General features: G+C 39.6%; 1 protein-coding gene across 2 annotated transcripts in view; it reads left to right on the plus strand.

Moving 5' to 3' along the window:
* Positions 1-19,458, plus strand: part of AOAH (acyloxyacyl hydrolase) — a 211,623-nt gene that overhangs the window by 42,276 nt on the left and 149,889 nt on the right. Inside the window, exons 2-3 of one of the 2 annotated variants that reach the window (XM_030796658.1) lie at positions 2,887-2,982; positions 15,686-15,752. In XM_030796658.1, the coding sequence (XP_030652518.1) occupies positions 2,887-2,982; positions 15,686-15,752 (163 nt within the window). Of the gene's footprint in view, positions 1-2,778; positions 2,983-15,685; positions 15,753-19,458 lie in introns of those variants that run through there. The other variant, XM_030796656.1, reaches the window with a different exon arrangement.

Raw genomic sequence — 19,458 nt, forward strand, 5'->3', positions numbered from 1 at the left:
ATACATTCGTCTAATTTTTTTTCAAAGTTTTTAACTTCTTTGCCATTGGTTTGAATTTCCTCCTGTAGCTCGGAATAGTTTGATCATCTGAAGCCTTCTTCTCTCTACTCGTCAAAGTCATTCTCCGTCCAGCTTTGTTCCATTGCTGGTGAGGAACTGTGTTCCTTTGGAGGAGGAGAGGCGCTCTGCTTTTTAGAGTTTCAGTTTTTCTGCTCTGTTTTTTCCCCATCTTTGTGGTTTTATCTACTTTTGGTCTTTGATGATGGTGATGTACAGATGGGTTTTTGGTGTGGATGTCCTTTCTGTTTGTTAGTTTTCCTTCTAACAGACAGGACCCTCAGCTGCAGGTCTGTTGGAGTTTGCTAGAGGTCCACTCCAGACCCTGTTTGCCTGGTTATCAGCAGTGGTGGCTGCAGAACAGTGGATTTTTGTGAACCGCGAATGCTGCTGCCTGATCGTTCCTCTGGAAGTTTTGTCTCAGAGGAGTACCTGGCCGTGTGAGGTGTCAGTCTGCCCCTACAGGGGGGTGCCTCCCAGTTAGGCTGCTCAGGGGTCAGGGGTCAGGGACCCACTTGAGGAGGCAGTCTGCGTGTTCTCAGATCTCCAGCTGCATGCTGGGGGAACCACTACTCTCTTCAAAGCCGTCAGACAGGGACATTTAAGTCTGCAGAGGTTACTGCTGTCTTTTTGTTTGTCTGTGCCCTTCCCCCAGAGGTGGAGCCTACAGAGGCAGGCAGGCCTCCTTGAGCTGTGGTGGGCTCCACCCAGTTCGAGCTTCCCAGCTGCTTTGTTTACCTAAGCAAGCCTGGGCAATGGCAGGGGCCCCTCCCCCAGCCTTGCTGCCACCTTGCAGTTTGATCTCAGACTGCTGTGCTAGCAATCAGCGAGACTCTGTGGGCATAGGACCCTCTGAGCCAGGTGTAGGATATAATCTCCTGGTGTGCCGTTTTTTAAGCCTGTCAGAAAAACGCAGTATTAGGGTGGGAGTGACCCGATTTTCCAGGTGCTGTCTGTCACCCCTTTCTTTGACTAGGAAAGGGAACTCCCTGACCCCTTGCACTTCCTGAGTGAGGCAATGCCTCGCCCTGCTTCTGCTTGCGCACGGTGCACTGCACCCACTGTCCTGCGCCCACTGTCTGGCACTCCCTAATGAGATGAACCCGGTACCTCAGATGGAAATGCAGAAATCACCTGTCTTCTGCGTTGCTCATGCTGGGAGCTGTAGACCGGAGCTGTTCCTATTCGGCCATCTTGGCTCCACCCCCCGCCAAAAATATTTACTTGTATTAAATGTATTGGATATATTCATAATAAAAGTGAAATTAGTTATCTCTCTCTGGGTGGTTTGAGTGATGTTTATTGTCTTTTCTTATACTGTTCTGTATTTTGTAAAATTTAAAAAATAAGATTGCCTTGTGTTTATATTTTTTGAAAAGTTATTTTTTAAATAAAACAAATATATATGAAAATGCAGGACCATAAAGTGCTAAGCGTCAGCTACTAAATTAATTGCAATGTGAGGAAATCCGCAAGTGCCATGCATTAGGTTAGAAACACAGCCAATCAACCTTGATAATTAATAGCGATCAATGCATCCTCAAGTAGGTGCTTTCAGAGCCCAGGAAGACCATGGTAATCCAGATTTCACTGTCAGAGATGTGGTGAACCTTTCTATTTTTCCAGAGAGAGGGGACAGAACATGGAGGCCAAAACACCATCAGACATTGCAGCATCTAGAAAGTAGAAGTCTCTCATTTCTTCACTGGCAATCTCTCATTTTATAGAAGATTTTACGTCTTTATGTATAGAAATGTCCAATTTCATTGTTCATAGCCGTTATCAGCCACCTTCCCTCAAGGAATCCTGCTGGGAATTTGGTTTAAATGACACTACGTATATAAATGTGGGTCTCTAGCTCCTTGCACCAATGGACAATCAAGAGCCTACTGCTGGCCCAGGCTCCCTGGAACATCTTTTGTAGGACATAAACCTTCCTTTGCCTCCTTAGAAATGAACCTCTGCCAGCAAGTGTCCACTCTTCTTACTGAAATGAGATCTAACAATTTATTCTCACATACTTACTGATCTTTGACCAACCACTTGTTTATACGAAAAAAAGAGTCCCTTTTCTTTGGAAAAAAAAAGGTTTGGCTTTCCCCTGCTGCTCAGTAAGTTAAGGCAAGTGATAGAATTTTCTAGGAATGTCAGCCTAGGAGCTCTAGGAATTCACACTTACCACATATCAAAGTAACAGAAGGAATATATTCCTAACTTAATACAAGTGTCCACCTAGACAGTTATCATGTTCATGCATGCTTTCAAGTAGTATGCTTTATAGCTGTGAGGTAAAATAATATTTTACAGTGTGTTATGATTTCAAAGACACACTCAGTCTCACTTAGATCTCATTTAACCATCACAGCAGCCCTATGGGAAACATATTACCTGCTTCACAAGGAGGAAACCAGGTTCAGAAAGCCCGCATGGTGAGTTCAAGATTACTAAGTCAGGACTCAATCCTAGATCTTTCGACTTCAAATGCAGGCAATTTCCATCGCTTTTCCAAAATTAAAAATTTTATCCTGGATTCTCCTTCTACCAAGTGAATGTGTAGGATGGGAACGATCCTATTCTGCAGCCATCTACTGCAGAAAGGAGAGAAGGTGGGGGAGGAGAGAAGCTAATATCTATTGAGCTTCTGCTCCATGTGGGCTGTTTTCCTTGCACTATCTCATTTAAACATCTTCACTTTCTCTGTTTTTGAAAGGATGGCCTTCTTAAGGACACACACACACACACGCACACACACGCACCCTTTCTTTCTCCTGTCCCTCCAGTTCAGTTTTCTGTGTGACACTGATTACATGTTCTTCTCCTCCCTGGCAGGTTGTGTGCTGGTGGTGTCTGTAATAGAACAGCTCGCTCAAGTTCACAACTCGACAGTCCAGGCTTCGATGGAGAGACTGTGCAGCTACCTGCCTGGTAAATATGGGACGAGTCATACTGCTGAGGGTCTGCTTGTCCTCTCACTCATGAGTCATCATGACTGCCTTTACTTCCTGCCCACACTTACAGAGAAGAATCTGATTATGCTATTTCTGTGGGTTGATATTCTTGTGGGGCTCATAGAAATTAAAACCAAAAAAAAAAAAAAATGTTTTAGGCAACTTCTCCCTGACATTCACTTTCCATCATGGCACAATGAAATTGCTGTGGACCCTTAGGGAATAACATGTTGAATGGCCAATTGTTGTTTGATGTGTTACATTAATAATAATTTGCCTACCTACTGATCATTGCCTTAAGTACTAAGAAGTCAAAACAATGAATAATTTCCAATAATTTTATGTTAACTTGACCAACATTCACATACCAAGATGTACACCTAGCCTTACCAACACAGGACTTTGGGTTGGGAGGACAACTGATCTCAAAATTTCAAATGGGAAAATAATCTAGAACATTTCATTAATTTAAACTGGATCTCAATAAAGTACCTTATACATCCACCAAAGGAAGAAACTGATTGGTGGTTCAAGCAAGTTGCATATTTGTTTTTTGATATTAGTAGAAATAAAATATTAATCATATTTCCATTATAGAATACTGTTACTTGAACAGTCATAATGAATAAACTTCTTTGAGAGTCAAATTTTTATTCACTTAATGGGAACTAATTCATCTAGGGTGCCTACATTATTTTTTCTGTTAAGTAAGGTAGTTGGAATAATGGCAATTGTATCTTTGATTGACACAGTATGCTGTGCCAATAGCATCAAAGTCTTTTCAGAGAACTTATTGCATTTAGTCATAATATGCATTCACAGGCTAAAATGTTTAGAATTCAAAAACAAAGACTGGGAGAGGATAATACACAAACACATGTGTTTAGAATGTCCCAAATGGACCATTAAGATTTTAACATATTCACATCATAATTACATCTTTCTTTTGTGAAGTGAAAACATGGCAGCTAAACTTCAGCTTTCCCTTCTTCCAGTTCCATTCTCCCCTGCCCCACCTCCCTAGAAGGAACCTTTCAGATGAAGTTAATGGTTCTTGTCAGATTTTATACTTACCCATTCACTTGTATGGATTCATGAATAATGTGTAATATTGTTCTGCCAGTAATTTTTTTGGTTTTTCTTTGTAAAAATAAGACAAATGTAGAAAACCATGCAAAGCAAATGTATAGCTTCATCAGTTACTGAAAGATGAATGCCCTTGTAAACATAGCCTGGGTCAAGAAAGAACAGATCAATGGCCTCCCCTGAAGTCCCACCCACACGCTCCATCCCATCCTCCCCCTGCAAAAAGCTCAATGAGCTGATTTTTATGGTAAAATTATTTTATTTATAGCTTTATCACTCAGTGAGCATCCCTAGATATTGTAACCTTGCCCAGTATTTAAATGTTTGATGTGTCTTTTGAGTCTATTTTAATCTATAAGTTTCCTTTCCACCCCTTCCTTTTTCTTATCACTTAGCTGTGGAATTTGACCTGTAGAGTTTCCCACAGTCTTGATTGCATTCCTGTAGTATAAATGAGTATGTTTCTCTGTGCTCTGTATTTCCTGAAAATTGGTAGCTTAATCAGAGGTTTGATCCCATTCCAATCTGATTCCTTGGACAAGCCTATAAATGATATTGTTTTCTTTCATCAGGAGGCCACTATAGGTGCTTTTACCTTTTATGTTTCCTTTTCTTCTTTTTCATCTTTTTCTTTTTTTGAGACAAGGTCTCAGTCTGTCACCCAGGCTGGAGTGCTCACTGCAGCCTTGACCTCCCGGGCTCATGAGATCCTCCTGCTTCAGCCTCCCAAGGATCTAAGACTACAGGCACGCACCATCACACCAGCTAATTTTAAATTTTTTTTGCCAAGACAGGGTCTCTCTGTGTTGCCCAGGCTAGTCTCTAACTCCTGGCCTCAAGTAATCTGTCCACCTTGGCCTCCCAAAGCGCTGAGATGACAGGTGCGTTGTGAGCCACTGTGCCAGGACTTTCTTCTGGCGATGGTCGCAGCTGTCGATGTTCAATGATGAGATCTATTAATTTATTTGAGTTTTAAAACTGTGATATTCTAATCTATTATTTATTTCTTATTTATTAATTGACATATATTGGATGCGTCTCACATCATATTTTAGAAACATTTTTCCCACAGTACTTAGTGGAAAAACATCTAGGAAAGGCCAGATAAATGCTTGATTCTTTTCTTTTATCAGTTTTCAAGGTAATGCATTGGTTTTCTGTTATCATCTCACAGCAAGCAATTAGTGTTTCCTTAACATATCATGATAAAATTATGAACTTAAACATACCTGATGGGTTTTGGTGAAGTGCAATTGTTATCCTTTTGAAGTTCAGATGATCCCATTGAGCTTTGACCAGTGGCACCTCCTTCAAGCTGACTCAAGTCCTTTGCACATAAGCCTCAATAACCTTCGATAGTTTCCTCACTAACTGGTATGACAAAGTGTTCCAGCCCTATCTTGTACATGTCAAGCCCGAGGCTTGAAATCAGTCATTTCTCTTAAAAGCCCTGGTTTCTTTTAGTGAGAAATAATGTTTCAAGACCACAAACCAGATGCTTAGGAATGTTCATTGTTACTGAGTTGGCCACTCTTTTTTTTTTTTCTTTTTGAGATAGAGTCTTGCTCTGTTGCCCAGGCTGGAGTGCAGTGGCTCGACCTCGGCTCACTGCAACCTCTGCCACCCTTGTTCAAGCGATTCTTCTGCCTCAGCCTCCTGAGTAGCTGGGATTATAGGTGCCTGCCATTGCACCCGGCTAATGTGAGTTGACCATTCTTTCTAGGCCTCTTCAGTGGACAGAAATAGGAAACCTATGTATATACATTTACACGTGTCAGCTTTAAGACAAAATATCTGAGTTCATACTGACACTTCAAAATGAAGTTCAGAACCACAAAATTTTTTTCTTAGTGTCTTCTGTATTGTATCTATATCTCCTTTCCACACAAAGTCCCAATTGTCAAGCACAAAGGGATTGATAGAATTAAAATCTCCAATCATTACTCATTTACCTATCCTTCCTTGCACGTAAAACAGTCTCAGAATATCAATTCTAAGGCTACCATCATTAATATATTTTCTAATTCTTATGAGCAGTTAAAATTGTTTTTTTGCATATGCCTTTCCCATTTCTCCACGCTTTTTAATCATTGTCCTACCTTATCTGAGCATATAGCCACTACATATAACACCTATTCCCTTTTCACCCTCATTTAGTCTTAGCTGCATCAGCAATTGTATGATTAATGTTCACCACCAGCCCTTATATGAATTGTCTAGTTGAATTGTTGTCTAAAGTTCATTCCTTTAGCCCCTCCAGAAGGGCTCATAGCAACAAATATTCCTTGAATTCTTGCATGTTGATAACAGGCTGTCTGCGCCCTTTATACTTGAAAGTCAATGCTTTTCTGTATATAAAACTCCTTGGCACACGGTGTCTTTCCCTGAGCATCTTAAATATAGTATTCAAAAGCCTATTGATAATCTAATTTACCTTGTCCTTACAAGTTATTTGCTGTTTATACTTTGAAGTTCAGAAGATTTTTTTTCTATAAAATTTAGTCATCTAACTGGAAGATAATTTGGTGCCAGCTGTTGTGTGTTGATGTTCTCAGGCATTCAGTGTGCTCTCTCTATGTGATTTCAAATATATATTTTCTAATTTTGGGAATGTTTTAGTGTTGGTTTGGTTTCCTTGATTTTGTTTTTTTCCTCTGGGATTTCTGTTATCCATATTTTGAATCTTCTTTGGCTGTCTTTGCTATTTTGCCTATCTCTTGAATTTATTTTAATCTCTTTATTTATTTTTATCTTAAAATTGTTCCTCCTCTCCACCTTCTATTTCACTTAAGATCTCATCTACTGTTTTCACTTGTTCTTGTATTCATTCTAGTTTAGACTTCACTTCTTTTTTCTTTATTTTGTGTTTTATTTTTCCTGAGTTCTCTTATTCCATATCTGAGTTTTTCTAATTCTTATTCTTGCTATTTTTTCATGTCTTATATCATTTTATTAATGCCTCTTAGCTCATTTTAAAATAATATGTTTGGAAATAATATGTTATGTTTTAATCCTTTTTTGGCATGACTTTCTGGCATGCTTTTACTATCTGTAGGGATGTTATTCTGTTCCTTAATCTTTTTCTTCTTATAATAACTTTGTATGGGAGTTGACCTAGATACATTTCTGTTGCTCATTTTTATGTGAAATTAGTTTTCAAAAACTCTTAGAAAGAGAGGTGGTTCAGGGTAGTTTTTCTAAATGCACAGAGCTCCTTCTTCTGTTGTTTTGGGGTAGTGTTAAAAAAAAATTGTGGCAGCTTGCTCTCTGAGATTTTCTGACTGTTTCCCTATTTACTTTCATCTGGACTTTCTCTATCCCCAGCAGTTTCTCCTCAGTGTGGGCCTTGCCCTGGAAAGGAGCTCCAGTGGGTTCCTTGTGGGTGCCAGATGACTCTAGCCCCTAATTCCTTCTAGTCTTGAACTCCTTGCATTCACCAGCTATTGACTGGGCAAAACCTTTCCCTGTCCAGCAGCCATTCTCTAACTGGCCTGCCATGCTTTCTACTCAACACCTGTCAGCTATCTGGGGATTCTCCTGTTCTCAGTTTTATCTGTCATCCATTGCTTCCCTCTACTTTCTCCCTTACAGAAGTTGATGGCTCATAGGTCTTGTGGTTGTGAAGTGGTTTATTCTCACCTAATTGCACATTGGGGTTCGTGGATATACCTAGCTTTGTGGTAACTGCTTTCTGAGGGTTTTCGGTCTTGCTATTCAGGTACTCTTTTTTTTTTTTTTTTTTTTTGAGACAGAGCCTTGCTCTGTCACCTAGGCTGAGGTGCAGTGGCGCAATCTCGGCTCACTGCAACGTCTGCCTCCCGGGTTCAGGCGATTCTCCTGCCTCAACCTCCCGAGTAGCTGGGATTATACCCATCACAATGCCTGGCTAATTTTTGCATTTTTAGTAGACATGGGGTTTCACCATGTTGGTCAGGCTGGTCTTTAACTCCTGACCTCAGGTGATCTTCCCGCCTTGGCCTCCCAAAGTGCTGGGATTACACTCCTTTTTTTTTTTGTAGAGATTCAAAGAGATTTCAAAATTCTGCTGCCTCCACCACCATCTTTCCATACTCCTCCCTTGCGAAGGCTTTAATTTGACATCAATGGTCTACTGTATGCATTGCTCAGCAAGTTTTTTTTTCACACAACATGATTTTAAGATCTATACATGTTAAGGCATATAGGCCTAGGTCAAGCATCTTAATTACTCTATATTTCTTTACCATATAAATTCTGTATTTTATTTATTTATTCTTCTATCGAACATTCACAATTTGTTATAAGCTTTACTTTGTATTTTCACATCTCTGAGTTACAGAAGAAGAAGAAAAATATTATTACCATTTTACAGAAGGAAAACAGTGAAGAACAGTCACAGTTATCATTAAGCCTTGTTTTAACTGGTTGCCTTTCTGTGTGATAGACAACATTGGCAGGTATAACCTCGAGTTAGATGTTCTCTTTTTTTGCAAAGTTGCATCGTCCAAAGGTGAACGACTGACTAAAAATCCTATTTCCTAGATTATTCCCTCTTCTTAATATACTAGCAAAATATAAAACAACCCAAAACAAGATTGCTGGTTCAAGGTACCATCTTAGCTTCTTCTGACTTTGAACAGGAAATGTCAGAGTGTGGTAGGATCAAGCGAGAGGCTGAAAGTCAGATTCTGGTGAAGTGGAAACTGGTATTCACCAAGGGAAACAAGATAGATATTTTGATTTTTAATGATGGGTTCCCTTTTCAATTGGAGCAATTTTAAAGGATTAAGAAGGTTATTGGGGGTTATTTTCATTTTATCAATTCTTGTTTTACCTCCAGCTGAAAATAGAACACTGAGTTCAGGTTAAAGGACACCATGGGCTGTATCGCTTCCATTTTATGGATGAGAAAAACAAGACACAGAAACAGAATGGTTATGTGAGTTGTATGGGGTGGCAAAGATAGATGTTCTCCTAGCTAAGGATTTCTCCTAGAAGACATAATAGGCCTGACCCACAGTGCCTGCTGGGATCCAGTATTGCATTGCCTTCTGTCTGGTAGGCCAGGTGAATGGGGGATAGAAGGATATGAAATTAAGCACATAAACGCACAATTATTTTTAAATTATCTTTCAGTGAAGTATTACTTTCACCTCCAAAGCTAAAAAGTACAAAAAACAAAGCTTTAGCAGGGAAATCACGTAAGCACCATTCTTGAGAATAATCTCTTAGTAAGTCATGTTGCCTTTCCCTGTGCCCTGTAAGACAATTTTTTTCTAATCGTGCAAAGCATTTCCGACCCTCAGTTTCATCCACTGCTTTTGCCTCTGGCTCTCATTAGGAAGCACCTTGGAAGAATCTCAGAATTGTTAGTGGAAAATGATTAATGGAATCATTCCCACTAGTCAGGGGTCAACAGAATCATATGCCCTGAGAGTCTTGCTATAACTTCACTTTCTTGGGTCACCTATGCAGAAATCTTATCTCTGTGGAATATAATTGTTAAAAACTCATGTAGTCTTAAAACGAAGAAGACACTTCGTGCCTACTCTGGAGGTTCTGAAAGTCTGAATGCATCCTAGAATACGTACTTATAAAATTGTGTGGTTGGCCAGGCGTGGTGGCTCATGCCTGTAATCCCAGCACTTTAGGAGGCCAAGGCGGGTGGATCACAATGTCAGGAGATCACAACCATCCTGGCCAACATGGTGAAACCCCGTCTCTACTAAAAATACAAAAATTAGCTGGGCGTGGTGGCATGTGCCTATAGTCCCAGCTACTCGGGAGGCTGACACAGAAGAATCGCTTGAACCCTGGAGGTGGAGGTTGCAGTGAGCTGAGATTGCACCACTGCACTCCAGCCTGGTGACAGAGCAAGACTCCGTCTCAAAAAAAAAAAATTATGTGGTCCCTTGGTTGCACTGTGCTTCAAGTTTGTATATAATAATGTATACATATGTAATAATGTATACATATTATACATATAATAATGTATACATATGTAATAATGTATACATATTATACATATAATAATGTATACATATGTAATAATGTATACATATTATACATATAATAATGTATAACAATATCTGCTATACTTGAGGTAGATAAGGCATCAAATAAAATGTCCTAAGCACCTTGAAATGTATACTACAAATAACAAGGCCTTTTGGAGTAAAATATTTTAATCTCAGCTGAACCACTTGCTATGTTTGTAATCTTAAGCTCTCTAAGTCTTAATGTTCTTGTCTATAGAATGAGGATAAAAATAATTACTCCCTCAAAAGATTCTTTTTGTTTTTGAGGTCTCAATACATTTATTTTTGTTTTTATTTTTTATATATATTTTTATTATACTTTAAGTTCTAGGGTACATTTAAACTAGTTCAACCACTGTGGAAGACAGTGTGGCAATTCCTCAGGGATCTAGAACTAAAAAAGATTCTTATGAGAAAGGAAGTGATGGTAAACATGAAGATAACTTACAAATTGGAATGTCCTACGTTTTATTTACACATACATCTGTATACACCCAATGTATGATAACTGCTTAATTGGTCTTATTTTAACTTTTTTTGTCCTTTGGAATAGCCACATTTTCTTTTTTCCTATGCTGTTCCAAGTCTCTTTTAATCTGTAGAAATTAAATATTCTTGTATGATCCTTGTCACAGGCAGAGTTAACAGTATAATTTTTACTTTAGCTAGGTTGCTGTGAATATGTAAATGCCAAATTTTTCTTCAGGTGTATCAGTAACAATCAGGTTACCATCTGATCATGGCTGACTGGGGATAGCTGGCTCTTCCTGGAGATTTTGCATACTTCTGCTTTGTACCCTTACGTATTGATCTCAGAATTTCGCTCTCAGAGGGCATTTCATGTGCCATATCAGCCATTGCTCCAGGGGCCTCTCAAGCTAACAATCACAGAAGACTCTATTGGAAACTTTTCAAATGGTCCTCCTCAGGGAGGGAGGAACCTGCAGCCATTCGCTTTGACTTGAGCTAAACGGAATTCTAAGACACACACACACACACACACACACACACACACACACACACACACACACAGCTTATCTTACCAGAAAGAAGATGAATTTTCTCTGCCTTTCAGCCAGTATTAGAAGTTTATCAAAGAACACCCTAATGTCTGTTTTTAAAGTGCTCTGCTCTAGGCTAAGTCAGTTCTGCATTAGCAACACTTTTAACTTTTTTCCAAAGCTCCTTCATTTAATTTGGAAAGTCTCTTACAAAAGTCCCCAAACTTAGCAGACACTATAGTGAAAGGGACCAAATCCTACACCCACATTTTTCAGATGAGGAAATAGAAGTCCAGAAAGGGGATGCAATTTCTCCAAGGCCAGAAGCCAGTGGGCTGGTACTGAATGAAATGCAAGTCTCGAGTATACTGTGACATCAGAGCTTCTTGACCCCCTCCACAGTAGCACCCCTAAAAAGGATCCCAAGGGAGAGGGAATCTGTTTTTAAACACTTTTATTAAACTACAATTCACATACTATACAGTTCACTCCTTTAAAGTGTACAATTTAGTGACTTTCAATATAGTCATAGAGTTGTGTGTTCATCAGTCACCACAATCAATTTTAGAACATTTTCATTACACCAGAAACCACATGCCTTTTAGCATCCCCCAAACACCCATTCTTTCCAGCCCTAAGCAACCATTAATCTACTTTCTGTGTCTATGACTTTGCCTGTTTTGGGCATTTCATATAAATGGAATCATACAATATCTGGTCTTGTGTGACTGATTTCTTTCTCTTAGCATAGTGTTTTAGAGATTCACTATGTTGTAGCGTGTATTATAACCTTATTACTTTTTATGGCTGAATAATATTGCATTGTATGGGTATACCATGTTTGTTGATCTGTTAGCTGATGGGTATTTGAGCAGTTTACATTTCTTGGCTATTATGCAAAATGCTGCTATAAAAATTTGTGTACACGTTTCTGTGTGGACATCTGTATATATATATGGTAGAATTGCTGGATCACATAGTAACTCTATGTTAAACAGTCTGAGGAGCTGGTAGGCTGGTTACAAACTGGCTGCACCAGTTTACATTGCCATCAGCATTGTACAAGCTTCTGATTTCTCCACATCCTCACCAACACGTATTATTCTCTCTTTTATTATAGCACATTATAGTGGATATGAAGTTGTATCTCATTTTGACTTCGAATTGCATTTCCTTGGTAGCTAATGATGTTGAGTATCTTTTCATGTGGCTTTTGGACATTGGTATATCTTCTCTGGAAAACCATCTATTCAGATCCTTTGTACACATTTTAATTGGACTATTTGTCTTTTTATTATTGAGTTGTAATAGTCCTTTATATATTCTAGCACTGTGATAGGTCATTTGATATATGACTGGCAAAAATTTTCTCCCATTCTGTGGGCTGTCTTTTTACTTTCTGTTGGTGTTCTATGAAGCACAAAACTTATTTTTATTTTAATGAAGTCAAGTTTGTCTGTTTTTTTTTTTTGCTGCTGCTTTTGCTTTTGGTGTCATACCTAAGAAAACATTGCTTAACCCAAAGTCACTAAGATTTATTCCAATGTTTTCTTGTAGGAATTTTATGGTTTTCGTTCTTACATTTAGGTCTTTGACCCATTTTGAGTTAATTTTTGTATATGGTGTGAAGTAAGTGTCCAAATTCTTTCTTTTGCCTGTGGCTATCCAGTTGTCCCAGCACCGTTCGTTAAATTCCTCCAATGAAATGGTCTTTGCACTTTTGCTGAAAATCATTTGACTAAATGTTAGGGTTTGTTTCTGAACTATTGATTCTATTTCATCGATCCATATGTCTGTCTTTATGTTAATACCATGCTATCTTGATTACGGTAGCTGTCTAGCTTTGAAATTGGGAAATGTCAGTCCTTCAACTTTGTTCTTATCTTTCAATATTGTTTTGGTGTTCTGAGTCACTTGACTTTTCATATGAATGTTAGGATCTGCTGCTGAGTTTCTGCAAAGAAGTTAGCTAGGATTTTGATAGAGACTGCATTGAATCTGTGGATCAGTTTGGGAAGAATTGCCCTCTTAACAATATTAAGTCTGCCAATTCATGAATATGGAATGTCTTTCCATTTATTTAGGTCTCCTTTAATTTCTTTTAACAATGTAGTTTTCAGAGTATATATTTTGCACTTTTTTTGGTTAAGTTTATTCCTAAGAATTTAGTTCTTTTTGATGCCACTGTAAATGGAATTGTTTTCCTTAATTTCAGTTTTTATTTGCTCACTTCTGCTACATAGAAATACAATTGGTTTTGCATATTGATCTTGTATCCTGCAACCTTACTGAACTTATTTATTAATTCTTATAGTTTTTAATAGATTCCTTAGGATTTTCTACATAGAAGATCATTATCAGCTACAAGATAGTTTTATGTCTTTACTTTCCAATCTGAATGCTTTTTATTTCTTTTTCTTGCCTAATTCTCCTGGCTAGAACTTATAATGTTGAGTAAAAGTAGTGAATGCAGATATTCTTATATTTTCCTGATACTGAGGGGACAGTATTTAATTTTTCACCACTAAATATCATGTAAGTTGTCAGGTTTTTTGTAGATAACATTTATTAGGTTGAGGACGTTCCCTTTTATTCCTAATAAAATCATGAAGAAGTGTTATATTTTGTCAAATATCTTCTGCCTATATTGGATAATCATATGGGTTTTTTTATGTTGTTGGTATGGGAGTAATACATTAACTGATTTTCAGATGTTAAACCAATTTTGCATTCCTGGGATAAATCCCACCTGATCGTGGTGTATAATTTCTGTATTGCTGGATCTTATTTGCTAGTGTTTTGTTGAGGATCTTTGTGGTTATATTCATGAGAGATTCGGGTCTACATTCTTTCGGAGGAAGGATTCTGGTTTTAGTAACAGGGTAATATTAACCTCATAAATAAGTTAAGAAATGGTCACTCTGCTTCCATTTTTTGGAAGAGTTCTTGATAAATTGTTATTAATTCTTTAATTTTTTGGTAGATTCGCCAGTGAATCCTATCTGGTGAAGCTAGCTGGTTTTAGGCTTTCCTTTGTGGGAAGTTTTTAATTACTAATTCAATCTCTTTACCTGTTATATGTTTCTTAAAATTGTCTGTCTATTTATTCTTGAGTCCATTTGGGCATTATGTGTCTTTCTAAGAATTTTGTTATTTTATCTAAGTTACCTAATTTATTGCCATGCACCTGTTCATAGCATTCTCTTATAATCCTTTTTTATTTATTTAAGGTCACTCATAATGTGAGGACACAGTTTTAATTGTCTACTTGAAGAGCACAATTTATTTATTATTTATTTAATATTTATTTATTTATTTATTTGAGACAGAGTTTCACTCTTGTTGCCCAGGCTGGAGTGCAATGGCGCGATCTTGGCTCACTGCAACCTCTGCCTCCTGGGTTCAAGCGATTCTCCTGCCTCTGCCTCCCTAGTAACTGGGATTACAAGCACCTGCCACTACACCCAGCTAATTTTTTGTATTTTTAGGAGAGATGGGGTTTCACTATGTTGGCCAGGCTGCTCTCAAACTCCTGACCTCAGGTGATCCACCCGCCTTGCCCTCCCAAAGTGCTGGGATTACAGGCGTGAGCCACTGCGCCCAGCCGAGCACAGTGTATTTAAAGTCTGGTACTTTTTTGTCTAAAAAGTCATAGAATATATCTATTTTAATACAAAAATAATATTTCACATTATTTAACATTAAGCAAAATTGAAGTACCAGGGAGCATTCCCATATTTATCTTGTTTCACCACTCCATCATCCAGCAAGGCCTGGGCCCCCCTATGTAAGATGCATAATAACAAGATAGAAACTCCTCAGTCAGGGTTTTCTAGCTCTTTCCAGGACAACTGATCTGTGCCTAACTCTGCTAAGATCCTGAGTTGAATTACCAGGGCTCCACAGTAGACTCACAAACTGGAGAAACAGGACCAAAGAAAGAGCTAACAAGTTTCACTGTGTGGATAGAGGAACTCACAAAACATTCATGTGCTCTCATAGGAGGTCGGGGGAGATTATGTTGTTAGTAGGTGTATGTGTGTGGAGTGTTATCTGTGTCCTATGATGAAGGTGGCAGTGCAGGATCACCTGTAACTGTTATCTCCTTTTATCTCTGGGATAGCAACAGCAAAAACTAAGGACCCCAAGCAAAGTATTTTCCTTTGAATAAACACCAGAAAAGACCATTTCTAACAGAGCTATGTTTCAGATTATTGACTTTAATGCAAGTCTCATTTCTTTCAGCTTCAACAAATGGGGTCATAGCCAACGTTCAGATATTCCCTGTAGAAAAAAAAGAAAGAAAGAAAAGGAAAACCCAACATTTAACTGTGTTTTTAGAATAAATTGATTGTCTTTAATCTGGACGGTTAGGTGACATTCACATAAACCTGAGATAGAAGTGATATTTAATGCATACATTAGCTGTAACATTTCCTTCAAATCCTTAAAATTAAATCAAATTAATCATAAATTAATCACTCAGCTTTAGTTCCTAGTAAAGATAATCATTATTAAGGTGTGTTAAATTCGTCGCAATAAAAATATATTCAATTTCCCTCTTTATTTTTTTTAGAAAAACTGTTCTTGAAAACCACCTGCTATTTAGTCATCGACAAGTTTGGATCAGACATCATAAAACTGTGAGTATGCCATGACACATAACTCTGATTCCATTGCTGGGACATGGGAGGAACAAGAAAACTGGGAGGTGGGAGGCTCTGTGTTCAGCTTGATGCACTTACTGGACAGGGCTCAAGGTGTTATTCCAGCTCTTAGTAATAGTGGAAAATTGGAACCTGATTTGGATCCTTCATCGCTCTACACAAAGGCTCCCCTTGAATTACAGTGTGGCAACCTGTATTTGGGTGATTGAACCTTTCTCCTGAGCCCTCTCCGCCTCCCTGGATTCCCAGGCCACATCTCCTCTCCCCACTTAGCTGGTTTCCTGGCTTCTCTCCACCTCCGTACTCCCAGCCCTTGCTCCTCGCATTACCACGGTCTGCTTTTGCTTTTTCTTTTACTGTTTTTCTTTTTTTCCTTTTTTTTTTTTTTTTTTTTTTCCTGAGACAGAGTCTTGCTCTGTAGCCCAGGCTGCAGTGCAGTGGTGTGATCTTGGCTCACTGCAACCTCCGCCTCCCGGGTTCAAGCAATTCTCCTGCCTTAGCCTAAGAGGCTGGGATTACGGGCATGCGCCACCACACCGGCTAATTTTTGTATTCTTAGTAGAGATGGGGTTTCACCATGTTGGCCAGGATAGTCTCAAACTCTTGACCTCATGATCCGCCCACCTTGGCCTCTCAAAGTGCTGGGATTACAGGCATGAGCCACCAGGCCCGGCTACTGTTTTTCTTTTTTGAGCTCAGGGCACCGAATCAAATAAGCCGTATTTCTCAGTTCACGGCACTCTCTTATCAATGATCCACACGCGGCTGTCTTACACTTATTATATTCTTATTTAGTTACTTCGAATACTGAAATAAGCTCCCGAACCCACCACCCAAAACAAAGTCTAGGACCTTGACAGTAACTTTCTCTGCCCCTATGGTCCCTCCCCTTTATTCCCAGGCTTCTCCCACCCAAGTGAGCATCGTCCTAAATTCCATGTTCATTCTTCTCCTGCTTTCTATAAAAAAAATTATGGAGGTTTTTCTATAGTTTCATTATGTATAAAATATACAAATATAAATCATTCATTATCATATAATACATGTTATTAGATTTTGTAATTTATTATACATAAATTACATGTTTAATTGCTTTCTGGTTTTAACTCTTGTGAACAGTGCTTCTAGGAACATTCTTTTTTTTTGTAAGTTCTTGGATACATGTGCTGTATGTGCAGGTTTGTTACATAGGTATACATGTGCCATGGTGGTTTGCTGCACCTACCAACCGTTATCTGGGTTTTAAGCCCCACATTCATTAGATATTTGTCCTAATGCTCTCCCTCCCTTTTCCCCAACCGTCTGACAGGCCCTGATGTGTGATGTTCCTCTCCCTGTGTCCATGTGTTCACATTGTTCAACTCCCACTTATGAGTGAGAACATGTGGTGTTTGGTTTTCTGATCTTGTGATAGTTTGCTGAGAATGATGGTTTCCAGCTTCATCCATGTCCCTGCAAAGGACATGCACTCATCCTTTTTATGGCTGCATAGTATTCCATGGTGTATATGTGCCACATTTGCTTTATGCAGTCTATCATTGATGGGCATTTGGGTTGGTTCCTAGGAACATACTTACATGATTCTTCTTCAAGGGGCCATTAGCCTTACAGCAGAGATGTTCACAGGACAGCATCCCCCTCTACAACAGGGTAGCCTAGAGTCACAAAATTTTAAAGACAGAAGGAACTTAAAATCATACAGGCAGGGAGGTCATCAGTGATCTGCTGTACTGTGCACCTGCCTCTCTTAATAGCGATCTCGGTCTGTTATGGCAAACAATTTTTCATAACCCCTGGGCTGTGTTTGGAAGGCAGGGACACTTTATTCTTAGCTAGTGCCACTATTATTGCCACTGCCTCCTAACAGGACTCCAGGCCTACAGACTTGCCCATTGCCCTGCAATTTCATAATCTACATTATAGCTAGACTAGCATGTTTTAATGCAAACCTAACTATGGTACTCCCTTAACGTAAAATTATTCGAAGCCTTCACATCTTCTGCAGGACTCCTAGCCCCATACACAAGGTTTATCAGGAACTGGTTTCTTTTTTTTTTTTTTTTAAGACAGAGTCTGGCTCTGTCGCCCAGGCTGGAGTGCAGTGGCGCAATCTCGGCTCACTGCAAGCTCCACCTCCTGGGTTCATGCCATTCTCCTGCCTCAGCCTCTCCGAGTAGCTGGGACTACAGGCGCCCGCCACCATGCCCGGCTAATTTTTTTGTATTTTTAGTAGAGACGGGGTTTCACCGTGGTCTCGATCTCCTGACCTCGTGATCCACCCGCCTCGGCCTCCCAAAGTGCTGGGATTACAAGCGTGAGCCACCGCGCTCGGCCTAGGAACTGGTTTCTGAGGGCATTTCTAGACTCATCCCTTGCCACTCCATAGCATATTGCACTCCAAACCACTTGTAGTCTCCCCACACACCAGGAGGTTTCTGCCTCAGGATCTTTGTATGAGATGTTCACTCAGCCTGGCACATCCAATGCCTCTACCCCCTACCTCTACCCCAAACAAATCTTATGAACCCACTCCCACACACACACACACACACAGGCAAACAGGCACATACACAAACACACACACAAACATGTGCACACACACAGACATGCACACATGCACACACATTCACACACATGCACATGAGCACATGCACACTCATACAGACATGTACATTCATGAGCATACACACATTTTCCTAATGGCCTGTGCAAGCCTGTAGCATGGCATTTACCACAGCTGTTTGTAACTGAATTATCCATTTACGTTTCCAAGTTGCTATAACTAGATGGAAAACCTTTTGAGGGCCAGGACTACATTTTATTCATCTTTGCATCTATCTGCAGGTACTTAGCAAAATACTGACTATATGTTTATGAAAGTACAAAAGAAAAGAAAGTAAGAAAAAGAGGTAGGAAGGGTTGGGGGGAAAAGGAGAGAGCTTTTTATCTCCAGGCACAGATGTGACACTTAAACATAGAAAGTCTTCAATAAGTGTTTAATGAATTAATAAATTTTTTTAAAAAGTATGATTACAGATGAGCCATGACCAGACTGCTGTGAAGAAAGTTTTTTAAAAGTATGAAGACAGAAAAAAAAGAAACTCTTTTTCGTCTATTCAATGAATCTATTTATAAACCTAGTAGGAGCCGAGATCAGGGAACCAGATCAGCAAGCTGAAAAGTCTCAGAACTCAAAGGGGGCAGTACATGCAAGTGTCCAAAAGGAGGTGCCAGAGAGCAGCTCCCAAGAGCAGTGTGCAGGGAGTTACCGAGAAGTGGCCTGGGGTAATTCAGACACAACTTGCTCTTCTGTACCTGGCTATAGAGTGGTGAGTGTGAGAACTAGTGAAGCACAAGGATCAGAGAAAGGACAGACACAGTACTCATCACTGCAGATACAAACTGTACAGCATGTGAACTGTACAAGAGACAAGCAGGCATAGGTACGGACAAAGAATGGGACCAGCGGCCGGGCGTGGTGGCTCACGCCTGTAATCTCAGCAGTTTGGGAGGCCGAGGCGGGCGGATCACGAGGTCGGGAGATCGAGACCATCCTGGCCAACATTGTCTCTACTAAATACAAAATAATTAGCCGGGTGTGGTGGCGTGCGCCTGTAGTCCCAGCTACTCGGGAGCTTGAGGCAGGGGAATCGCTTGAACCCTGGAGACAGAGGTTGCAGCG

This window comes from Nomascus leucogenys, chromosome 17 (genome assembly GCF_006542625.1).
Source record: "Nomascus leucogenys isolate Asia chromosome 17, Asia_NLE_v1, whole genome shotgun sequence".
Lineage (NCBI taxonomy): Eukaryota > Metazoa > Chordata > Mammalia > Primates > Hylobatidae > Nomascus > Nomascus leucogenys.